The sequence below is a fragment of the Ochlerotatus camptorhynchus genome, unplaced genomic scaffold, assembly GCF_037179485.1.
Source record: "Ochlerotatus camptorhynchus isolate MF236.1 unplaced genomic scaffold, CSIRO-AGI_Acam_v1.1 ptg000216l, whole genome shotgun sequence".
In the NCBI taxonomy this organism is placed as follows: domain Eukaryota; kingdom Metazoa; phylum Arthropoda; class Insecta; order Diptera; family Culicidae; genus Ochlerotatus; species Ochlerotatus camptorhynchus.
Window position 1 is genome coordinate 675131 of NW_027040706.1, and position 25710 is coordinate 700840.

The following is a 25710-nucleotide window of genomic DNA, read 5'->3' on the forward strand; positions in this document are numbered from 1 at the left end:
TTCGTGAAATTTTTCACAAAATATCTGTGAAAAATTACAGGAAAACTGTGAAAAATATCCACACTGTTTACTGAGCTGTTGAGATTTTGGTCAAATGTCACAGAAATCTGTGAAATATTTTTAGTGTGAATATTTTAATCGGATTTAAACTCCAACTATCTTACATATAATACCAATCAGATTTTTGATAAGTGTATGCATTTCTGTAAAATATAGAGTTGAATTGAAAATCTGAGAAAAAAAATAAGTTTTGACCAAGAGTTTGCCGTTCTGTCCCAGTGTGCACCGTATAGCACTTGTACCACTTTGGCTCGCAACGAGGCCATTATGCTATATACCTAGTGGATATCAAGAGTATATGTTAGCAAATTTCAAACTTTTGTGTTTAACTTAGTAGATCATTACATATTGATGCCTTTCGTAAAAAACAAACTCAAAAAGGCAAAAATGGCTTATGTGCTCAAAATCGGTCTTGGGATTCTAGCACATTTTTATGACGATCTATATTGCACCTATTCCAATCATATCGTGGCTATGTGCATTGATATAGCATGAATAGGAGAAATGGCTCTAATGTTGGCCTATGAGTCTAAGATTGGGCCCATCGCTAAAAATCTGCTAGGGGAAAAAGCTCTAATGTTGGCCTATGGATCTAAGATTAGGCCCATTTGAGTCATAAAATACTTACTACATTATTCACCGCTGTAAAAATTAATTCGCCTTTAGAGGCAGTATCTAGTCACGTCTAAAGATCTTGTACACCTTAATATACCTAGACGTCACTATGCCGGCAAAGAAACGAATGCAAATAATGACCGGTGAATTGCGGCTCAAAGAGAACATGAGGCGGTAGTAGTGGTGCAGCGAGTCTGTTTGGGATTATACAATTTTTGCGCTACAGTCAGAAAACGTTCGTACTTCTCAATTAAGTCTCAGTCAGTCGGCATCAGGCAGAAACTGTTGATCGTCATTGCGTCGTGGTCGTAGTCTGTGTACCGGATCAAACAAAACTTGATAGATTATTTCGGAATCTTATTTTACGTGTCGTTCGGGTTTCGGTTGGTTAAATTTCAATAAAGTCGTGAAAGGTGTTGACGAGGCGTGCAGTCTCAGGAAGTGTGACCTGAAAATTGAGAGCAACATAGGAAGCAGTTGCATTTGGTGATTGCAATTAACGGTGATTGTACGTTCTTTGTGCCGCGTCACTTGAATTACTCTGTAGTTTGATTGCTGACACCTGTGTGCGAGGGAATTCCATAGAATTCACATCACCTAAAATTGCCCATCCATGAAGCATGACTAATAGCAGCAAAGGCTACGCCACCGAGTTGCTAACTCCATTTCAAGGATGCTCTTTTAGTAAGATCATTCGATTTGAGTTGGCGAATGTAACTTTTATGGGAGATGACGTCAGGCTCAAAGAAGAGATGCTTTCACCAAACTGTTTGTCGTATACACAACTTTTTGTCTGTGGTACCCATCTGAAATGAATTGCCAAAACATAACGGATACAGACAGGCGTCGGTCAAGGCAACAACAGAATTCGAACGCCTGCGCGTTGTCCGTGTTTTGAGTATGGGACGGGAACGAGTTTGCCAGTCTCGATAAAAATGCAGAAAATCAGTTACAAAAGGCAGTGTGCTTCAGTATTGTGCCATTTTTCCTGTAGCGACTAATGTGATAATTTTTTTCCACTCGATCGTGCTAATTAACAGCTCAAACTGAAACATTGCCGTCACAAATCGAACGAAAACCTTTCGAGAGCGAGAAGAAATATCAATTTTACACACTCAGAACACGAGCTACATCGATGACTAGTTCGAATAATTGGGAAACAGGAAAATATGTACTGCACCTATATGGATGATTCAATAATTGTGAATTTGCTTTTTTAGATTCAATTAAACGGGGACTTGATAATTGTTACAATGTCAAATTTGATGTTAGACTTTGTGTACTCGGCTTAGTATTGCAATAAAATTAAACAGTGTTGTTGATGTGTAACAATTGATAACATTTTATAGGGAGTCCCAGAAAGCATAGATCTAGATAGAGCTGGAATTAGGGCGTAACAGCCTTTGTAAACAATGACTTCTTTCGTTGATTTCTCAGAATTCAAGGCACGCCTACACAAACCAACATAACCATCGGGTAGAGGAAGTCTTCCTCTACTCGATGGTGATGTCGATTTGCCAGGAAGAGCCATGGCTTACGAGAAATCATCGAGAGAAGTCATTGTTTACAAAAGCTGTTACGCCCTAATTCCAGCTCAATCTAGAGATATAGTTTGATATTGAAATACAAACACTTTATGGCATGCACAGAAGTTGTGACCGGCCATGTATTAGCCTAGGCAATGCGAAGACGGAGTCAAAATCGAGCCAATTTCATGTCGTCAAATCACCTTCAATCTTTCTATTTATGACGGAATGTAAATTGAACCATCCAGGATTTGGAAAAATAAATTAATAACCAGGGTCGGCGCATGCGATTGAAAAACGTGGCCAAAAAAGCACTTAAATACCATGCACACAACGAATTCCCACTTTATTTTCGACTTCACTCGACAATCTTTTATTTTCAGCTATCTTCCCACTTCCTCTCCATTTTATCCTTCCGCTTCTGGTCCAGAGTTGGGATTTGGCTGTCAAATACGAGAAACCGTCGCCTGCCTCGTATAACTGGTTCCAAACATAAACAAGCCATAAGGAACCTACATTTTTAATTTTTAAAAATTTAAAAATTATTATAATAAATACTTAATTCCTTCATGTAAGCGCTTGTTGAACCTCGTGTTGAACATTTATCACGATTATTTTGCCGCGCAACCAATCAAACATCTATGTGGACGAAGCAAAATTTCTCAATTTTTGCATCAGCTGTCTTAGATTGGCAGATAATCGAGCCAAAGAACCAACAGCTTTGGCTTCAAGCAAAATGTTGGTGGATGACGTCACCGGAGTGGATCAAACAGACGTTTGTCAGAAAACCAACAGACGCTATTTTTGTACGCGATGCAGGTTGAAGCTGAATCAAAACCAAATTTGGTATTCGTCACCTTTTCTTGATAGTCGGTGGATTTCAACAATGATGTTTTTTCTCAACTCACTTATTTGAATGGCTCAATCGCAGATGCTTTCCAGAGTCGTGATTTATTATTTCGATTATAAAATATAATATATTGTTCTTGATTGATTTGGTTGCTAACAGTGTTTTTTTTATTGAAATTCATTCTGGTGCATGAAGACAAACTTCTGTTCGGTTTATTGAGATGAGCACATTCAGTGGGTATTTATGTGTAGCTTAGGTCTTCTTGGGTTAAATACAAAAGCCAAGGCTTGGATTAACAATTTTCTGAGATAACACGAGATAACCAATAATGCAAAACAGGATAGTTGTCCCTAAATATTTAAGATTGTTTCTGTAGTTCGCAGAATATATTCGAAAGCTTAAAACTATTCATAACTTTGAAAACTCTTAAAGCTCTCACAACCATCTCCGAAGTTCTCTGAACCTCTACGGAGCCTTGATAACAGTTCTGAAATTCGCGGATCCTCTCGTAAGTACTTTTAAGTTCACTATCTACAGCCCGTTAAACCTCTCAGAAGTTGTACATAAGCTTCACAGTTTCATTTTTTCATTGGTCCTGATCATCTCAGAATTTCTCTGATAACTTCAAAGAGGTTCTTAGCAGTTTTGTGATCTCCTGGAAAGTCTTGCAAATTTTAGATAAATTTCCTGAATTTCAAAGAAGATCAGAGGAGTTAAGGGTAATTAAGAGTAGCTCGTGGAACTTCATTGCAATTTAGAAAATCTCAAATAGATTCAGAGCACATCTCAAAAATGTTTGGGTGAATTTCAGAGGAGTTTAGTGAGCCCCGGAGAAGCTTGAAAAATTTTTCTTCCTCTTTTTTTTATTAAAGAGACTTTCAGCCATCGGCGGTTTACTTGTATGGAGAAAAATTTAGGATCATCAGAAAGGCTCTTCTGAGACGTCCACAAGAACCTCAAGGAAGCTTATGGTAATTTTTGAAAAATTAAAATCATCCCTAGCGTAGTAAGGGGTTCTACGAAGAGATTTGTAGAACTTCTAAAACGGCTAAGATGTATAGACAATGCGTCCGGAAACCATTATCAAGACCCAAGAATATGACAGCCAATTTAGAAAACTTCAGTATATTTCCAGAGGACCTGAACCTTAACTTTGTTTTCAAAGCATACAAGAAGTTCAGGAAACCTAAAACAAATTAAGGGAATCTCATGGGAAAATGGGAAGGTACGTGAAAATTCTTTAAAATTTCAAGATAGGCTCAGGTGAGATTCTCAGAATTTCCAAAAACCCTTTGCAAATTTTCTTAAGATTCAAGTGGATTTTGTCTTAAATTTCTCGTAACAGCTCACGTAGGTTTCAGATTTTTGCCCTTCTCTCATTGAATGTAAACTGAAAATACTTTTACACAACACAACAAATTGCATGGACGTCCGAAAAATGTATGGCCTATCCAAAAAAAAAGCACTTTCATGTGTCCGGTACAGTATATTTGATATTTACTGCTCGATAGGACAAAAATGGGTGCTTACGTCGAAGTAAATTTTTATCCTAGCTATTAATGAATGATGTGAATTTTGGATTCATCACAGTATGAGGCTTGAATGAAAATACACATCCCACGGCATTTGGTTTTGTGGTAAATCACATCTGGTATAGTATTTTCTGGAGCTATATGGTTTATTTATAAAACCTCCATTATACCATAAAGTGGAAATAACATTCACGCAATTATAACCGCTAAACAATGCGGCATCCGATAGCTGCTCGCAGGTATTTGCTACCTATATTGTATGAGTGATCGCGAACGAGGCGGAAGAATGCTGAACGCTGAACGCCCAGTCATAGATTGATAGTAAATAAATGCGATGTTATTTGCAACCCAATGCAATAACTACGACTGCAAAGATGATAATGGTTGACCTTCAGTTACTTATGGATTGGCAGTAGGCAGTGGCAGTACGACGAAGTTACCGGGCGACTTGTAGATCTTTGTCGAAAAACACAAAAAAGTGAGTGGCCTAATTGGTTGTGCCCGTCGATGGTTTTCATTATCGTGGCTTGGCATAACAAATAAGAATCGTGGATACCGTTGAACGGGGCTTCTTTTGACACATTTTTTTGGCGTAAGCGAACTTTAAAATCAGGCGTAACATTTGATAACGGCACAAAAGCATTTGTAAACAAACTTTTTAAGCCTTTACACGCGAACCAAAGTACGCTCACGAAAACCAATACCACTTTCGAAAAGGTGAGAGTTGCCCCTATCCGATGATTTTGTTGGTTTGCGTGAGCGTACTTCGATTCGTGTGTAAAATGACTTAAAAAGTTTGTTTACAAAAACTTTTGTGCCGTTATCAAATGTTACGCCTGCTATATCTACAACTTGCTATTGGGACTACACGGTAAGAAAAAAAGTATCTAACGGTCAGTTTACTTTTACCTACTTTTGACTAGTTTGTCTCCTTTTCTACTTCTAATGTTGTCAAAAACGGAGGAGCAAAACCACCCAACAGGGGTAGTAAAGTGTGGGAACCCAACGTTTTGCGTACAACTAACTTAGTTTTGGGTAGAAAGCGAGTAAAACATTCCATACTACACACAAGTAAATGAAAACTACTTTAACACGCTTTACCTACTTTTGAATTCCTGCACTATAGTGCCAAGATGAGTAAAAAGAATTTACTTTTGGGCACTCTTTTCTTACCGTGGAATATCATTCTTTTGTGCCGTTATCAAATGTTACGCCTGATATATTCAATCGATTCTTTAATCTACTTCATTTGGTTCAACAAATTTGAATGCGTCCAAAGTAGCCCCCCGAATCGAAAGTAGCCCCCCACGACGGTACTACTACATGTTATTCAGCCTTGAACTGACAGTAGAACAAATATATTGAACGTATTGATGCAATAGAATGGTAGCTCAATCTTCAGTTGTTAGTGACTTCAGAACATTACATGTTACACAATGTGTACATAATCATAAGTGCAATATATAGTTATCCTATTGTATATAGTAGTGATGATAATATGTGTAATAATGCTTCATTTTGATAACAGTATTTGCAATTGCAATCTTATAGGTCACCCAATTTGATTTGTATCCTCATGGTAAAGATTAATGATGGCTTAGAGGTTGCGCAAATGGTTTGATGTTTGTATGCGAGGAGCTTAAATTTCTCAAGTATCGTTGAATTTGTCTCTAGTAGTCCACATGCCGCAAATATTGAATATGTGGCTGCTATGACATATGGTCAATTTAGTACCAATTTAAGAAAGATAAAAATGTGGTAAAATGACAACTTAGCGAAAATTGCATAATTAATATCTGCCTAAGGACGCGCACTAATCTTTCACTCCAGCGTAGGTAACGGCTGTAATTAAATTAATTCCATTAACTAAGGCTTTAATTGCATTATTTACACAGAGCAGAACATTAACTTATTTTTAAGTCCATTAATTACTGTCGAAATTTCGTTATTAAAGTATCACAATTACATTTTCAGTACTTTTTACTTTATTACAGGTAATTGATGTTAATTGCCTTGAGTACTATAAAAAAAACGCATTAATTACTTCAAGTACTTTTATTTGCATTTTAACACCGACGAACCGGTTCTTTGCACTTTTGGACTGAGTGCAACTCGATATATGCCTGACAACGTCACATACTACATCACAACAACGACAGACTTGTTTATCGTTGTCATGGTAACTACATATTAAATTTTAAGGAATTCTGACAACTTGAATCAAACAAAAAGTGATAGTAGTGAAATTAAAAAAAAAAAAAAATCCATAGAAATTTGCCATAATGCCCATACAATACTCATACCATTTGCGTTACCTCTAAACTTTCATCAATCTTTACCAATCTTTGCACAGATTCATATTTTGGGGTTATGAATCAAATAAGAGGGAGGCCTATTAGATTGCTAATACCTTTTTTTTGAAAAAGAATTACCCTAATATCCAAATATAAAACATTTTTAATAAGAAATTCACATCACCATGAACAACTTTGATGGGTGGGTAAATCACCAATTGTGAATAGAGCAAGTTGCAATTCAATCGGCAGAACGATGTGTTTCAGATTAGTCATAGTGAATCCCTTTGGCGATTGTGGCTTGTATTTTTAATGCAATCAGCAGTTGCTGCAGTCACGTGCTGTCCCAGTTTGATTAGGTTAGAATGAATCTGTGTCTAACAAGATAGAAACAGTTTGATCGCTTTGCTATTCATCTATCATAATCTCTTACTTATTTTGTGATTTACAATACTACAACTATCAATTATCAGGATGGATTGTGCAAATTGGTAATTTTAACAATGTTTGTATTTTGGTTTTTGGTCTGGAATTAGTTCAATGGAAGTAAGGAATAACTAAACAATGTAAGTTGCTCGCAGATTAATTTTCTTCAGTTAATTTGATTAAAACTATATAGATGCAAAATTATGACATACCTAGGATTTAATACATCCCGTTATATTAATAATTTACTCCACGGTTATATGCGTAAAGAACTATGTTTATGGTAGTGACAGTATTATTCATATCCGGAACTGAAAATTTATGATCTGTAAGTTGTAGTGCATTTTATTCTGGTTCTTTTTCCATTACTCAAGCCATTTCGCTGACCAGCATAAAGAGTAGGGAACCCCCGAAGTAATGTGCACATAGCTTTGCTTTACGCAGTGCTTTGCACGCACAGTGGTCGGAGATGGCTAAATCACGAACTTAATTGAATTGTGTATAAACTACTGTTTTGATAAAAAAAAGTGCTTTGACTATATGTTTTAGTATTACTTCTACGTGAAGTCAACGATTTACATAGTTGAAGATGCTAATTTCAAATACCAGACTGTAGGGGTAATTTTTATACGATAGATGGAGTAGATGAAAGCATATAGTTGATAGTTCCGTTAGAGTACGGCAGTGTGAAGATTGCATATAGATATTAGAATAGCGAGCTAGGACAACTTTTAAAGAAGGTACAAATCGGTTTGTTCATCTCTCTTTACCAAACTCCCCCTTTGGAGAGGGATGTTGAGGGGTGTCCCCTCCATCAGGCCCAACATAGGGTAAAATAAAGTTAAAAAATTAATATTACTTTATACTTTTTTCGTCGATTTTTCATTTTAATTCTACTTATTTTGTATCAATTCACTTCCACTAAATCACTTTCACTATCACCTTGAACTATAACCGATACGAATTTCGTTTACTCCTTGCAAACTTCTTCAGTGTCAGTCCATGGTCTATGACTAGACACTGAAAAAGTTTTTAAGGAATAAACGAAATACGTATCTGTTATAGTACAAATTGATGGTGAAAGTAAATTAGTGAAAGTGAAAGTGATACAAAAGTAGCAGAATTAAAAGGAAAAATCGACGAAAATGATACACCTTTATTCTACTAAAACACTGATCAATCATTTTAGATGCTATTACTTTGCAAGGAATGCACATAGCCACATATTTTCTTAAGCAAAGACATTTAGTTTTATTTTGTTCACATTTGTTTAGAACATTATTTGTTTGAATGTTTTTTTTTTACATAAATAGTTAATAATTAAAATTACATTTAAATAAATGACCCTAGAAAATCGTTCGTATATCCAAATCATCCAAAAGACATAAAAATTTGGTATCTTAGAAAAGTTTAATATTTTGAGTAGTAAAGTATCCTTCCATCTCTTTGGGGGAAAAAGTTAGGTTTTTAATTGTTTCATAGTAGGCCATGATCAATTTTCAGAAATGGCCTTATTGACACTTTTTTGATTAAGTCAATAGTTTATGCACAATTCAATAAAGTTCGTGATTTTGCCATCTCCTACCACTGTGCTGTACTTACTTGGGTTGCTACTAAGCTTAGTGCAGGTTCATTTTCGATTCCACTCAGTCTTGTCCGGGAGACAATGGACGAACGTTTATCGGATTGGGTGTTAGTAGATAACTTCAACGAGTGGGTGTTTCTGGATTTGCATTTGGAAGATTTAAGGGATTATTTGAAATTTCACCGAGCGTAAGTATACGATTTTTGTTTAACCCAGCACACGATGTCAGCATTTGTTACATAGAGTAATTTAAGTGATCATAAGTGATGAATTGAAACCGAACAAATTTGTAATGTTTTTCTACAATAAATTAATTTCCTACAAGAAGAATAAACGTGAATTTTTCAAAAGTGATAAGTGTTATTGTGTATAGATAAACAAGGAAAAACATACACAGCAACCATGGATGAAGAAGCGATGTGGAAAGGATTCTATGAGAAGATTCAGGAGCAGAAGAATCAACCTAATACGGAGCACCAAGCAATGTATGTTCAATAAATAAAAATAGGATAGTTCGTAACCACAGCAGTCAACCATGACGTGTGTCGATATATGTAAATATTTCTGCAATAACTTCACAATGAAGGATGAATAAATAAACTAACCTATACAAAGACAGAGAGAAGAGTTGGATACTTCCATTCCGCTAACTTAATCGCTTATCAGCGGAAACACCGCGGCGCGCATTTGCGCCAAATTCTACGTGGCGTTTGCCTGCTGCTGATTGTATTGTCGGTCAAGTTGAACACCGGAAAACACCATACGCGACATTCAATTTTACTCTCGTTCTGTTTGTTAAACATAACATCGGATTTATAGCGCATCATTCATGTTACGAAAATCGAGTGGATTTTTCAGGAAATACGATCTTATAGAGGGAAGATTTTTATATTTAGGTATCATCGCTCTAAATTTCACTTTGTATCTAGCAGAGGCGATGTTAATGAGAGTCCTGAAAAGTCAAACTGTCAAACGGCGTACCTAACGAGGAAAGCAATTAATTAAGATTGTCGATCGATGGGACTACAACTATTGTGCTTCGTTACCAAAAATAATTCAATAAATTTTAATGAAACACATTTGTTTCGCTTCATTTGGTACATTGATAAGTTATAGCACGCATTTTTGTTTGTTTTGAAGTTGTTTCAGGTCCCATTGGTGGTATTATTTACCAGAAGCTTCGTTACCGACATGAAATTTTTCACTTTTGAATCAAAATCACTTTGCAACATTTAATATTTTTGTTGTTTTTTAGTTTGTTACCTCCGATATTTTATTAACCTTATTAGGGTGAAAAACTACTATGAGAAGTAGCCATCAACATTTTCGGTATATATATAGCAACGAACTATGTGTCGTATGAAACGCACTACCTTATTGAGGGATGAAATCTATATTTCAAAGGGATGCAGCATACCCTTATCAAAACACTTTGTTCTTCTGCTAAAAAGTGCTGCACAGTTGCACAATACGTGTTCCGAGGTTGCAGTTTCCTCGTTACAAAAGCGACAAATATCATCATCGGCATTTTTAATTAGTATTAGTCTTAGATGATATTTGGATGGGCAGTGCCCTGTAATTAGGCCTATACAGGGTATTTGTGTGGGACCTCCCTAAGTTCAGTCGGTAAAGGCACAGCTACAAAGCAATACCAAGCTGGATGTGGCTGGGTTCGATTCCCGGTCTGGTCTTGGAATTTTTCGGGTTGGAAAATTTCTCGATTTCCCTGGGCATAGAGTATGATTGTACTTGCCATACAATTATACTAATGCAAATATGGTACAGGCATCGAAAGCTCTCAATTAATAACTGTGGAAGTGCATCTAGAACACTAAGCTGAGAGCACGCAATAAGCTAATATGCCATACGCAATAAGCTTGAAATGCGAGAAGAAGAAGAATAAGAAGAAGAAGAAGAAGAAGAAGAAGAAGGGTGTTTGTTTCCGGGTTTTATATATTTTCGGGATAGGCTTCCTAAGTTATGAAAAACTGCCCATATGGTCGGAAATGACTGCTAAGTGAGCTAATCAACATTCTATTCTTTTTTTTATAGGCCATTAAATTATTTTTTCAATCTTAAGATATTTTTCAGATTTCAACATACCAAATGAAAGATTGAAGTTTTCAAAGCTTTTTCAAGAGGAACTTGATTAAAGATAATTATGATACATACCAATTGACAAGTATGTTGAAAGTACCCAAAAAACTGTTCATATTATATCAATTTTAGTGTTTTTAAATTTAAAATTGTCATTACTGGTTATTTATTTGTTCTACAAAACATTCTCCATGCAATTCCCTAAATTTGTGCCTTTGGTAGTAACCTTGTAGGTTTTATGGTTCGTTCAGATTTATTGATTTAAAACACCCATGAAAACTTGTAACTTCCTTAAAATGCGCTATGGGCATCCTATTCGTTCGTACATTCGGCTGTTGTAGTTCAATAAGCGCACGGAAATTAACTAGAATATTATTCTTAACTTTCGATTACCGCACATCATCTGCGCCGAAACAAAATATCATTGCGGAGATATTTTGCGGTATTGAATATTTCTCAGCTTCAGTAGAACACAAAACGGGAGACACCAAATCGGCGAATCCGTTCGTGCAGAGGCGCGTCCACCTTCAAAGATGTGGGTGAAACTTTTTGAATATTTTTGAAATCATGAACTGGTTTCGGAGATGTATGGCCTGAACATATTCTGGTTTGTAAATGTCATGAAACTAAATGCGACCTGAAATTAATAAAACCTATCATGTGACACATCAACTGACATGATAATTCAAAACCAGTTCAATGGCACGGCTTCGCATCCGATGATGGTGGTGGATTGTAGATTTCCAGTCGGTGGTTTTACTTGGGGTTGGGTGGAACGATCATTGGGGGTGGAAAATTGTAAAATTGTGTAGTTTTTTTCGTTGCACTTCCGACAGGGTTAGAAGAAGCAGTCATGGCTGAGATATGACTCGATAATAAACAATTTCAGCATAGCTTCTTCTTGCGGACGGTGCTGGAGCTGCGTGACAGCTTTGTTTTCAACACTTGACCCATTTGAATAAATTTTACTTATATTTTTGACAATACAGCAGAAGGACTAGCCTATGTTGGCAGCTTGGACACTGGATTCCGTGTGTATTGTTTCAAGATAGTTATAGAAAAAATGCTGTGACGTGTGCGCGTAGATACATCCGCATAGTAATCCGATTGAATAAGTTCATCCGTTTCGAACGCAATATCTAAATTATGTAAGTTACAAAAACCACAAGAATTGCGAACGCCGTGCGAAACAACCGAAGCGAAAAAAAAGGCTTATTATCATTTAAAGAGTGCCACCAAAATAAATGTAATAGCCATGTTAGCATGTCGATTACTTTTGGTTGCCTCCCTAGATATTCTTCTTAATCACACTACTGAGTTTTGTATCAAATTAGTTATTTTACCGCACGTATCAATCATTTCAAAATTTCGCGACCGTACCAAACAAATTCTAAACTACGTAAGCTCAAAAAACTTTTGGAAAGCTCTACCGAATTGCGAATCACTTCTTCGTAAGCTCCGTAGACGTAGACGCGTTGAATCTGACAGCCGCGAAAAGTTAAGCATGCATCAATATAACGTAAAGAAAGATCGACTTTACAGTCACGTAGGGCTTATTTCCTAGTTAAACATTGTATGAGCACTGTTTACAAACAAGTACTTAAACAAAAAGAAATAAGTTAACTCAAATGCTTTTACCACATATATCAGAGATTTGGTGCATTGAGAGAATAATATAGTAAACGAATATAATAAACTCAGGGGAAAACAATACCTACAAAAGATTAAAAGTTATTAATTGTCACATACTTCTAATTTTACGTATTTCCTAAACTATTCCTCTCCTTGTTAATCTGCATAATGCTATTGGAATGCTTGCGTTTTCTTATTGAAGCTCAAGCCTGAATAGGAAGATTTATTCTAAGATCCTAATTCTTTTAGTATTAGCCTTTCTGAATTTTCTTATTAAAGTTCATTTGATAATTATGATATCTCATTAGCCTAATTTAATAAATAATTGAAATCTCTAATTCACCTAATAAATCATAACCCAACGTTTATTTAGTACCTGCACTTGTGCTTGTAATGTAAAATTAAACGTGTTTCAAGTACTTTTTACTTTGACCTATATTTATTTTATCTTAGTTCGACCCAGGTTACACCTTCAAGTGACTAAAATGCTTCACATTGAAGTTAGTTTCCACAAAAATACGTATGGGTATGTCACAAAAGAAGCACGCCACAGTAGAAATCGCGAACAATAGTTCAAACATTTATCCCAAAACAAAATGAAGCACATATAAGAATAGGTACAATACTATGTACAAAAAATGGTGTTTAACATTGTTTCCAGAGTAATACTTCAATGAAAACAACAATGAAAGCTAGTCACGCAAATAGATGGAGCACTGTTGGGCACTTTCTGAAATATTTCAATAGCATAATTCCCTTGCAAACCCAAATAAGTCTATCTGCGTAAAAATAAATAAAATAAGAGTGATTTGCGGCAAAACCCGCCAATATCGCACCCAACGTCAGTGCCTATACGTAAGCATACTACAACGCGGCTCTCAAACAAAGGAGTAACAAGTGTGATACTATCACTGCTAGACTAGATCTTTGGTTCTCTCATGCAGTGGTTTATCAGATAGGGGAAGCTTAGTAATCCTCATCGCCTGCCCATGGCACCATTATGTCGCGACATGTGCCAGCAACGCCGGTCATAAACCTACAGTCTCCAACACTCCACTATAAAGCATGAAATTAAACCCACCCACCAGCAACAAGGGCCCATGCATTAATTATGTCACGCTAAATCGAGCAAAAAATTACCCCCTCCCCCCTATCGTGACGTTTTTCCTATACCTAATGCATTGCTGGTCACAAAATCTTAGAAAAGAGCGTGACATAATATATGCATCAACCCCAAGGTGCAAAAACCAGCCAAGAGGAAGGAATAATGATACGTAGAATCTGTTATTTGACTCTCAAACCCCCAACGTCTGATATTGAAAAATTCTAAAACTCAAATAATTCCGTATGTTCTGAAGTTCTCAAGTTTTGATGAGCTGTGGAGGTTTGAGAGTTAATCATTGGACATTTGATTGTATGCACCAATATTGAAAAGTATTGCGGTAGAAAGCGAATTAAGTTGATAGATTCTTAGATCGACAAATGGACATAGAACCTAATTAAAAATGACTACAGAACTGTTCATGTTTTAAAGAAGCAGTCAGCCAAGAGTAATAGTTTCGAGTAGCTTTTATCTTTCAAAGAACTGCTCATATTGTAGAAATCAACTTTAAGAGAGATACATTAGAAAATTTGATATGAATTGTTCAAATTGCGTCTAAGTAGGTTCAAGTATAAAATATCTAAGGGACAAAGGTCTGTTTTTTTTTGTTTTTTTTTTTTATTATTTATTGTATGGTGTCCAAATGATAAAAAGTTATTTAAAAGCTAACAAAAATTGTCTTCTAAGAGAGTCGCGTGACATGTCAAAATCAAAAACTGAGGAGACTCGGTTGAACGTCCGTTGGAAGGCGATTAGCCCGGAATTCGCCGCATAGTTACACGAAATACACGGAAGCGAGCTTGAACATTAATGTTGCCGAGTCCATACGGTCGGTTAGAATATCAGCGATGACAAGTGCCTGAGCCACCTCACGTCGTGTTTGGAGGGTGTCCAGCTGAATCATGAGGCAATGGCAACGGTAGCCGAAAAAATAAAAGGGATCCCTCCAAGGCAATATTAGGAGAGCGTATCTGATAAAACGCTGCTATACCGACTCGATTCGTTCAACACCATTTTGGAAATGAGGGTTTATAACTGGAGAAACATATTCCAATGTCGTTCGTACCAGGGAGCAATATAGTGATTTCAGGCAGTATAGATTTTGAAACTCTTTTGCTACTTAGTGAAGCCAATGCTTCGTGAGGCTTTTGTGCCTACGTGCGGTTTGAACGTGAGCTTTTAATCAAGAATCACTCCTAAGTCTTTAGTTTTCCCTCTGCAATCGAGTGCCCGTCAAGGAATAGCCGAAGTTTAACAGGGTCGTCTTTCTCGAAAATGTGACTACAGTACATTTAATGGGATTTAAGAGCATGCTATTCATCTCACACCACTTTTGAATTGTCTCCAGGTCGTCTTGCAGCTCCATAGCATCTTGTAACGATTTCACGTGCACGTAGATTTTGAGATCAACAGCAAAGGATAAACGATGGGATCATTGAAATACAACAGGAAGATCAATGGCCCAATATGACTACCATGAGGAATACCCGGCAGAGCGGGGAACGGAACTGACAATTCGTCAACAATTTTGATTCTGATGCTTCTGCCATAGATCGGAACCAATGCAGTAGGGAACCACTGATGCCAAGCCTTTCCAACTTTGCCACAGCAATATCGTGGTTGATTATGTCGAATGCCGCCGATAAATCCATATACATGACGTCTGTTTGCGATTCAGCTGTAAACCCATTCATGATGAACGACGTGATTGACAGGAGATTCGTGGTCGTTGAACGCTTTGGCATATATCCATGCTGATCCTCGCTCCTATTGCCTCACGTGGAAATTGATTGGTCCTTGGACCACCAATTCGAACAATTTGGAAGCCGCACATAATGTTGAAATTCCACGATAATAGTCAGCATTTCGTCTATCACGCGTCTTTCATTAACGAAGGGGATTTACTGGTCGTCAACGATAATAGAAATATATGTATATGATGATATACAGCGTCTGAGGAACACGGATGGGATGTCATCCGACCCAGTTGTTTTCGATGATTTCATCTTATTCGCAGCGGTAAGAATGCTAGAGTCATCGACAGGAATTGCATGAATGCATCGATCGGAAATCGGCACGTTACTTGAGACGGTTTCAATTTGTTGAGGTAGTAGGACGTCGTTGCAAAAAGTATTGGCGAACTTTCCTAAAAGCATTCAACAGATGTCAGTGCACAGTGTTGAGTCTAACCAGGCAATTCAATCAACGGTGTTGGGTAACGCATTCGATCACTGAACCATTTCCCATTAGCCCAATTTCTAAAAAATAAATGTTTATTAGTACAGTTATCAAATGGAAAACTTGATAACTGTACTAATAAGACATTTTTTTTTATGAAAAGCTAGATGCAAAAAGTTTTCAAACAAATGGGTTAGATTTGAAGTTTGAGATTTAAGGATCAACTGTTTGATCCTGTAAAGCATAACTTCAAAATTTACAGCAATAACAATTACATCGATTTTGTGAATTGATTTTAAATAAGCTAAATTTTAAGGAAATACTTTTTAGGACTGAATATGTTTGTGGCTACTTTTTTTTTCTGAAATCATGTTCGGGAAACATAACTTCAGCATGTTAAGCAATTTAATAGCTTCGGTGTAATAAACTCTCATTTTCTACATGGATTCAATTGCGATATGTGAGTTCATTAAGATATAAATCAAATCATCGACACATCTTTCAACTGTAACAGGTTTATGAATACTATAGTAATTTTATCTGTTCCCACACTGTTATAATACAATAACTGTCTGCTAGCTCTGTAATTATTATGCCTGATGGATAATTTAGATTTAAATCATCTCGTAACGTAATGTGCAATTCAATTCATTTGTTATTATCTTGTTGCTGAACAGTAGTATTTATTGATGATGATAAGTGTTCACTCATCTCCTCACTAAAACCTTTAGGAAAGAAAAGGTTTGCCATGAACACTTGTCTTATAGCGGAAAATAGTCCATAATACACCTTGGGGTAAAATTGCCCCACGCACTTTTTCGTAGCTTTCCCATTAAGTACTAAACTAGCAATGTTGCACGTTATATTCCCGCATTGATAATGGGAAAGCTATGAAAAACCGCGCGGGGCCATCTTCTTCCCAGGGTGCGCTTTGAACTGTATTACCCTACTCAGTCTATATAGCAACAACAACATAGATCTTCCTAACGAGTCAGCCACCTAGTGATACATACTAAAATCAGACGTCAGTGTGTTTGATGTTGGTGCAGGTTGGGCACCGCATGCGCAGTAAGCCGGTTGTTTTGACGATTTCTCTCCCTCTCTTGTATGGTGCTTGGTAATCGATCTCGCGGCCACGGACGTGAAAACAGTCGTCTCGTTCTACCTCTAGCCGATGCTGAAAGATACACAAATTTATTTTTATGACCTTGCCGCACATGATTTTGACAGTTTGCAGTTTAGTAGAGAATATTCCGTCGCCAGTAGCAGTTTGATCAACTGGAGATTTTTGTTCGTGGTCAAAGTTTGGAACCTTGACAGTGAAATACTGTTTGCTTTTTGAGGCGACTATCTAATCGTTCGGTTAGTGTGAGTCTATATTGCTATAATAACAGTGCAAAATGTTATCACTTTTCTTATTTTAGATTGAGTAATCAAATTCAGTATGTCCACCGTATTACTAGCATTGAGTCGTGTCTCGAGGCTTCAACGCTCAGTAGGTTGCAACGCTACCTTATTACGGCGCTATATGCATCTTCAGCAAGATAAGGCTTTTGTCAATGGCCGATGGGTAGGAGCTCGCTGTGGTGGTACATTCGAGGTGACGAATCCGGCCAATGGAAAAGTGATCGGAACCGTACCAGACATGGACGTCAGCGATGCTAACGAAGCAATTGATGCTGCCTACAATGCATTCTACGACAAACAGTGGCACAACAGTACAGCGAAGGAACGAGCAGCGCTGCTAAAAGTAAGGCAATTGATAAATGGTGTGATTTATTAGCAGTGATGCAGTGAGTTGGGATAGTTCGATGTCATGGTTGCAAAGGAAAAGAGATACTAGAAGAGAATCTATATCAGACAGATTCTGGGTGCTTGTTGACGAGAAAAATTAATCCAAAGCATTTCTTTCCACTTTCGCTGTTTTGGAAACTTATGACTTCTATTAGTTTAAACGTTGCCTAAATCTCTTAGCCCATTTTACGGCTGATTTTTCAATTCATGCATGAACTTAGAAAGGAGGCAGTTACCTAATCACTGTGTAAAATTGATTTTTGCACTATTATTAGCGTAACAGTGATATGAAATTTAAAAAAAAATAGAAATGCCTAGGGTGATCGGTTGTGTGAAAAAAAAAATCCGAATGGAATCGATAGAGCACAACCGTACAGGAAGGCTAACGTGTACCTGACGGGCGATTAATGATTATTAGAATCTATACTTTCAAGGTTGATAAGTGCCATAAGATTCTTTATGATAGGATTATTATTAATCTCTAAAACACTAGAAAGATTTTGTTTCGGCAAGTTTCGTCTAGATGGATGGTAAACTTAAAATGACATTTCTATCAGTCTGATCAACAAATATATTTTTGAGAGCAGTTTCTATGTTTTCACTACCTTTGAGCTTTATATTAGTCATCAGGAAAATATATATCAACTTTTTGTATCTGAAACCAAATCATAAACAAAATTTATACAACCCAAAGCTTTGCATAAGTAGAATCAAATGTAATTATTGGATTGGTGTTGTTTTCCATTCCACACGGGAAAAAATCTGTTCCAAAAATCGTGAACCTCAAGTCACGAGTTTCGGAACAAGTCCATTTTTCGTTTACGAGTACACCATGAATAAAAATCATGGAATCGTGAAAATGGTTCCGCAAAATAAACGTAACGGCTACGTTACCATTCATTGGGCTCCGGTAAAGGCAACAAAAGTCATAGATAAATGAGCTCTGTTCTGAAAATCATAATCTGGTTCTTGTAAACGTGTTTGATACCGTGAACCAATTCTCGACAATGGTAACATGGTTCATGGACTGTAAAAGCCAACAAAAGTCATGGAAACGTGAAGTCTTTCTGAGAATCATGATATTTAGTAGAGGGAAACAATATGAACAGGTGGAAAAATTCTCAGACAGCGATAATGATCCGGTGAAGTTTCTGTCCACATTGAAGGCCTTCATGACGGAAAACAAATAACCCCACGTGATCGATGTGACATTCATCGATTCAGCTTCATGCGTCCGTCGACTTTGCAAGCTTCCTCTTCCAATATTGCCATAAAACTTCCGGCTTGCAATGCCATCTTGATTCTTAACAAAAAATAAAAGGATTATTTTTTTAAGGGCAGCATGTTGGGCCCCCGTCCACCGTCAGAGGACCATCGTGCACAGTTCTGTTTATAGTACCATGACGATGATCATTTGCGTGACCTCTAAACCTTCATCAATCTTTACCGTTTTTGCACAGGTTTTGAATAAAAGTGGAGGGTGGCCTTTATGAAATCATGGACATTTTTCAAAATTAGACACCCTAATAACATGGAGAACAGTCGCTCGGATAGTCTGCGCGCTCCAAAGAGTGGAATCCCCAGTTCCCTGTCAGCTATCTTTCCTATGGTTACTCGTACCTCAGCCTGCACCGCGGAGAGGTACAGACAATAGGCTAAGGACCACATTGGGATTTATTTGATACAAATGCTCGTGAAACATCACGGTGAACATTTCCTTCTATGCATGGACCGTGACTTATGGTTCACGGTCGCCGTTCACGAATATGGGAACGGATCTTTTTCCTAGTAACATTAAAAGCAGTATAGCAGCTTATTCAGACAACATGTGGCTTATTCAGCTTGAAAACGGTTTATCCAGTTTTTTTTTTTAGTCAAAATGGTTTTTAGAATCGGAAATAACGCTTCCACGTCACCTTCGAAACTTTGAATGTTGAGGTTTAAGGAACACGAATATTTATTGTGTTCATGTGGTTCAGATACGTTCCTAAATATGAAACCAATATTTGATCTGCATCTGGTTTCGAAAAATCTGAAAAGAAAAAGGAAACAAGAAAACCGTGCAAAGGTCGGGGGTGTTTACCAAAGTATCAAATTATGGGAAAATATATCGATTGTTTGAAGCACGCGACAACAATTAAACGAAAAATTAAAAAGGAAAACAAACCCAGCCATCAGTACAGATAACTATCAATCAATAGCACCGCAACCAACAACAACTCCGAACTCACTCGCCCGTCAGTGTAGTCACCAATTCAATCGAATTGGCATTGTCGCCATCGTCTCGTCGGCTTTCTAATCACCCTCAATCTAATTGCAGAAATGGTTCCAATTAATGGAGGAAAACCGTCAAGAGATAGCACAAATCATGACCGCCGAATCGGGTAAACCCATTCCAGAGTCATTGGGAGAAGTCACCTACGGAAATTCATTCGTCGAGTGGTTTGCAGAAGAAGCTCGCCGTATTAACGGAGAAATCATCCCGGCTCCGCAGTCTAATCGACAGATAATGCTCACCAAGCAACCAGTTGGTGTAGCCGGATTGATCACTCCGTGGAATTTCCCGCATGCTATGATTACCCGGAAAGCGGCAGCGGCCATCGCGGCCGGTTGTACGGTTGTCGTCAAGCCAGCCGAGGATACTCCATTGACGGCATTGGCACTGACCAAGTTGGCCGAGAAAGCCGGCTTTCCGAAAGGAGTAATAAATGTTGTGACAAGCAGCAGAAAGAATGCGGCCAGCATTGGAGAACTACTCTGCAAAAGTGAAAAGGTTTCAGCCATTTCCTTCACCGGTTCGACCGAGGTCGGAAGACTCCTGTACAAACAGTGTGCCCATGGAATCAAACGGATCGGTTTGGAGTTGGGAGGTAACGCTCCATTCATTGTGTTTGATTCTGCTGATTTAGACAAAGCCGTTGCTGGAGCTATGAATTCCAAGTTTAGGAATTGTGGTCAAACGTGCATTTCGGCAAATCGATTTTTAATTCAGGACGGAATTCATGATAAGTTCATTGCAAAGTTGACGGAAAAGTTGAAGGCCCTCAAAATTGGCGATGGAAGTCAGGAAGGAGTCCAGATTGGACCTTTGATTAATCATGCCCAGGTCGACAAAGTTTCAAACTTTGTTGAAGATGCTAAACAGAAGGGAGCCCAAGTTATATACGGTGGTCGTCAGCTGTCTGACAAAGGAACTTTGTTCTACGAACCAACGATTGTTACCCATTTGCGAGACGATATGAAACTTTATAATGAGGAAATTTTTGGACCTGTAATTTCCATTATTCGATTTAAAACGGAAGAGGAAGCATTAAGGATTGCTAACGGTACGCAACGTGGTTTAGCTGGTTATTTCTACAGTTCGGATTTGAATCAAGTGTTCCGAGTTTCGAGACTGCTGGAAACGGGAATGATCGGAGTTAACGAAGGACTTATTTCATGCGCTGAGGCAGCTTTCGGAGGAATAAAGGAGTCTGGCATCGGCAGAGAGGGTTCGAAGCATGGCATCGATGAATATGTTTACATCAAATACCTTTGCTACGGAAATCTTGAATGAACAAAGTTGATGGAATCCGTCGAAATGAAGGATCGCTGAAGGAATGTGCATTATCTTGACCGCTTATCTTCTCACGCTCAAATCATATTGCTGCTGTGATGCACACAATATGCAAATATTTCAAAATTAGAATACGTTGCCTGCGCTTGCAGAAGCGGCTCTAAGATCAATATTATTATTGTTTCTTCATTTCGTAACGATTCGATCGATATGGTCTATTATTAAACAAATGAGATTGCATATTGTGTGTGCATGATAATGCACGTAAACCAGGAATGCGATAAAATTAGTCTTCCAAGTCGTAATTTAAGCAATTATTACTCAATAGAAAGCATTTAATAACCATACCAAACGTGTAAAGACATTAGTCTGCAGGCGAGTATAAGTGTAATTAAAGGTTCACATTATGAAATTGTTGTGTGATTTGATACAGCGCATCCGAAATACTCCACAAAAAATGTGTTTTTTTAATCAACAAAATAATACTCAATCATCAGCATTTGATCAAGTAGAAACATAGATCTCGTGATAATAGGGAAATTTAAATATCTTCCGTTGAAATTTGACAAACATCCATATTCTCGATTACGTTCGAACCGTATTTTCCATACAAAAAAACCTTTTTGTTTTATTAATAATAATACCGTTTAAATGAAAACGATAACCTACATAGGGTGTTCCAGTAATAGCAGCGTTCTTAAAGTTGTGCTATGGGGTTCAAGAAAAACTGGCTGTGTTCCAAAAGCTGAATTTTCACATAATTGCAGACCATGATTAATGTCGTTTTCGTTTTTGCGTTGTAGAACCGGTGTAGTGCGAGTCATTTAGATCTAAACATCATTTGTTTGTAAACAAAGGTGCATCCGATATCTACACCCTAAATTATTTCGGTGTACGGCGGTGTAGCACCGGTGAAGCTGGAGGGTATCATACATCCGGAAGGAATGAGATTTTTTTCGAGGGTTACAGCGATTGCATTTCTCAGTGGAACCAAGGGGTAATACTCTCAGCACTCTGTAGCATCAAAAGTAGATTCGGCATAGCTTGAGCACATCCATCGGCACACCTTCAGCATAACCTAATAGGCATTGGATTGCTCATTAAATAAAATGGAAGCACTGCTGTCATTGAAGTTGTTCACAACGTTACGTACTGTTTGACTATATATTTCAGAAACATCTTATAATTGAATATACCCGAGAAACTCAAACCAGCAGTGCAGGTTGTTGCGGTTTCCAAAAATTGGATTGTTTCAACAAAAGTGATTGAATCAAATTTTAACACATGTGCACTTCGCAGGAGCAAAGATAGTACAATGGGGAATGGATTTTTATGAAGCCAGTGAGGGAATAATTTACAGAAAAGACTTTCGTGGAAATTTGTGGGTGTCTACCCATCAGCATCCATCATCAAAATGACAGCAAATCGAAATCAAATTTTTATATCAACATCAAACTGAAATATTTGAATCTTAGTTCCAAGAGTTTTCGAAAAAAAACACGGTTTTTTTACAGTTTCATGGATTATCCACTTTTACAGATGATCCGGATCTTCAGGAGGACGGTCGAATGGTTATTCAGGTTCATGTTGATGTTTGAACCCTAAATTCTTTCATATATCACAGTTCGAAGTGTTTTCCACAAAACTACGGAGCTCTAGAATCAGTATCATGGATGAACCACTTTTACGGATCTTCCGGAGGACGGTCCGATAGTCATTTGGGTCCATGTGGCTTGCTTGATTGTTGTCCTCTGCTGTCCGAAGAAGTCGTCTCCACTCTGCTCGATCCATGGCCACACTTCGCCAGCCTCGTAGTCTGCGAAGGGTCTGCAGGTAAGGTCGCCTTTTACTTTGTCGATCCACCTTGCCCGCTGCACGCCTTTTCTTCTTGTTTCTGTTTGGTCGCTTTCGAGAACCATTTACACTGGGTCGTCGTGCGGCATTCTTACGATATGTCCAGCCCACCGTAGTTGCTCAATTTTTGCAATGTGGACGATGGATGGTTTTCCCAGCAGCTGGTGCAATTCGTGGTTCATTCGCCTCCTCCACGTTCTGTCATCCATCTGCGCTCCACCGTAGATGGTACGCAACACCTTCCGTTCGAAAACACCAAGGGCGCGTTGATTCTCCGCGAGTATAATCCAGGTCTCGTGGCCGTAGAGGACCACCGGTCTAATCACCGTCTTGCAGACAGTCAACTTCGTGCGGCGGTGAATTTTATTCGATCGAAGCGTCCTCCGGAGTCCAAAGTAGGCACGATTTCCTGACATAATGCGTCTTTGAATTTCTCTGCTGGTATCATTTTCGGCGGTCACCAGTGAGCCCATATACACGAACTCATTGACAATCTCGATTTCGTCACCGTCAATCTGAACTCGGGGTGGGAGGCTAACATTGTCTTCCCTAGAACCACTTCCTTTCGTGTATTTTGTCTTTGATGCGTTGGTGGCTAGTCCAATCCGCCTAGCTTCAGCCTTCAGTCTGAGGTACGTTTCCGCCATCGTCTCAAAAGTTAGTGCCATGATGTCGATGTCATCGGCGAAGCCAAGAAGCTGGATGGACTTCCTGAAGATCGTGCCACTCGTGTCTATCCCAGCTCTTCTGATCACACCTTCTAACGCGATGTTGAATAGCAGACACGAAAGTCCATCACCTTGCCGTAACCCCCTTCGAGATTCAAAGGGACTCGAGAGTGTCCCCGATACTCTAACAACGCACATCACTCGATCCATCATCGCCTTGACCAATCGCGTCAGTTTATCCGGATATCTGTACTCGTGCATAAACTACCATAGCTGATCTCGATCGATTGTGCAAAAATCGTGGAGCGTTAGGATCAGTTCCAAACATTGACAACTTTTACGGATTTTTCGGATCTTCCGGAGAATCTTCACGATCCCAAATTCATTCCAATATCACAGTTCCTAATAATGGTTAAAAAAAAAAACGCCGAGCTCTAGGATCAGGATCGTGAATTTTCCACCGATGTTCCTGATCGTCCGGAGGACGGTCTCATGGTCATCAAGGTCCATGTTTATGTCAAGACCCCAAATTCATTCTATCATCTCAGTTCTCAGTGTTTTTCAGAAACAAATGTTAAAAAAACTCGGAGCTCTAGGATCAGTTTCGTGGATTGTTCACTTTTACGGATGTTCCGGATCTTCCGGAGGATGGTCCCATGGCCATGCAGGTCCATGTTTATGTCACGACCCCAAATACTGTTTTATATAACAGTTCCTAATGTTTAAAAAAAGCTATAGGATCAGGTTCATTTATTGACCGCTTTTACGGATATTCCAGATTTTTTGAGGACCCTTCCATTGTCTCCAGGATCCATACATAGGAACCATCACTGTATTCTGACTAATTCTGAAAATTTGTGCCCATTAATATAAATTACATATCTTGCGCCACTTGCAAAACCCTATAAACACACCTTTAAAAAAAAGTGTAACAACTCTTTTAGCTTTTTAACAAAATAGACGACTCTATTTTCAATCTTTTACGGATCCTAGGAATTCTTAAGGTACCACAATTTTTGATATTAATTAAGAAATGGCTAAGATATGCCATTGCCATCTTCCCGTTACACGTTTTTCGGAGGCTTCGTAGTCGGCGTAAAGTTTTTTACCCACCGTATTCGGAGTGTTAAGGAATGTTTTTATTTTTTTATTTTTATTTTGTAGTCAATTTTGAAGAAGGACATGACGTACATAGTTGATGAAGCAAACTTCAATCTAAAATATATTGTATCGATTGAGAAAAAATATGTTTATAACTAATTTTAGATACACTCTTTATACTTCTCATTACAGACCCTAAAGATACCTATCCATCCTATTATTGACTACTTTATTTATTTCATACGAACATGTTCAAGTTCCCTCTCTCCTATACCTAGCGCTATTGTCTTCATCGAACGCGATAGTGAAACCGGGATTACGTTATCCTATGCCGGTTGGTTACAGTAAACCATGTGCCTATGTATGGCCGAAAATGTTCAATTATATGGCTGAAGGAAGGTCCCGGAGGCCACACAATAAATCTGATAAATTTAAGCAATTAATTAAGTGACAGATACATAATATGATGACAAAAAATCAGAGATATGATATCTACCAACATAGCACTTACTGAACTTTTTATTCTATTCCTTATTGCAGTATTCAAGACTCGGATGGAAGCTTCTTCGAAAAGTTCGGATCTATCCTCCGGCAGAAGTCGATCAACCATGAGCAAAGTGTCACGTTGGCACCGTTGCTGGAAAAGGCGGAGGATGGCACCACAATCAGTATGCAGGAGTCGATCCCCGAGTACGAAGACAGTGGCAATGAAACGCTCCCGGACAGCGACTCAGAAGAGCTGCAGGAGAAACAGAACGAGTTTATCGGGGATGCCTTTGGATGGAATGTGAGTATGCTTGATTGCTGGTTGGATTAATTATCCAGTTCAACTATATGACA

At 38.1% G+C, this 25710-nt stretch overlaps 2 protein-coding genes across 6 annotated transcripts in view; both read left to right on the plus strand.

Annotated features, from left to right (window-relative positions):
* Positions 1 to 25710, plus strand: part of stac (C2 and C2B_Munc13-like domain-containing protein staccato) — an 87359-nt gene that overhangs the window by 37042 nt on the left and 24607 nt on the right. For 2 of the 4 annotated variants that reach the window (XM_065224844.1, XM_065224845.1), the window contains exon 4: positions 25411 to 25657. In XM_065224844.1, coding sequence (XP_065080916.1) covers positions 25411 to 25657 — 247 coding nt within the window. Of the gene's footprint in view, positions 1 to 919; positions 1184 to 8866; positions 9077 to 9216; positions 9374 to 25410; positions 25658 to 25710 lie in introns of those variants that run through there. The other 2 variants (XM_065224846.1, XM_065224848.1) reach the window with 2 other exon arrangements.
* Positions 17091 to 21651, plus strand: Ssadh (succinic semialdehyde dehydrogenase). Of its 2 annotated transcripts, none has more exons than XM_065224861.1 (3): positions 17091 to 17265; positions 17322 to 17647; positions 20012 to 21651. In XM_065224861.1, exons 2-3 carry the CDS (start codon positions 17342 to 17344, stop codon positions 21245 to 21247), a joined length of 1542 nt encoding a protein of 513 aa, XP_065080933.1. In that variant the 5' UTR covers positions 17091 to 17265; positions 17322 to 17341; the 3' UTR covers positions 21248 to 21651. The 2 variants fall into 2 exon arrangements, with proteins under 2 accessions (XP_065080933.1, XP_065080934.1); XM_065224862.1 differs by having other exon boundaries at positions 17091 to 17259.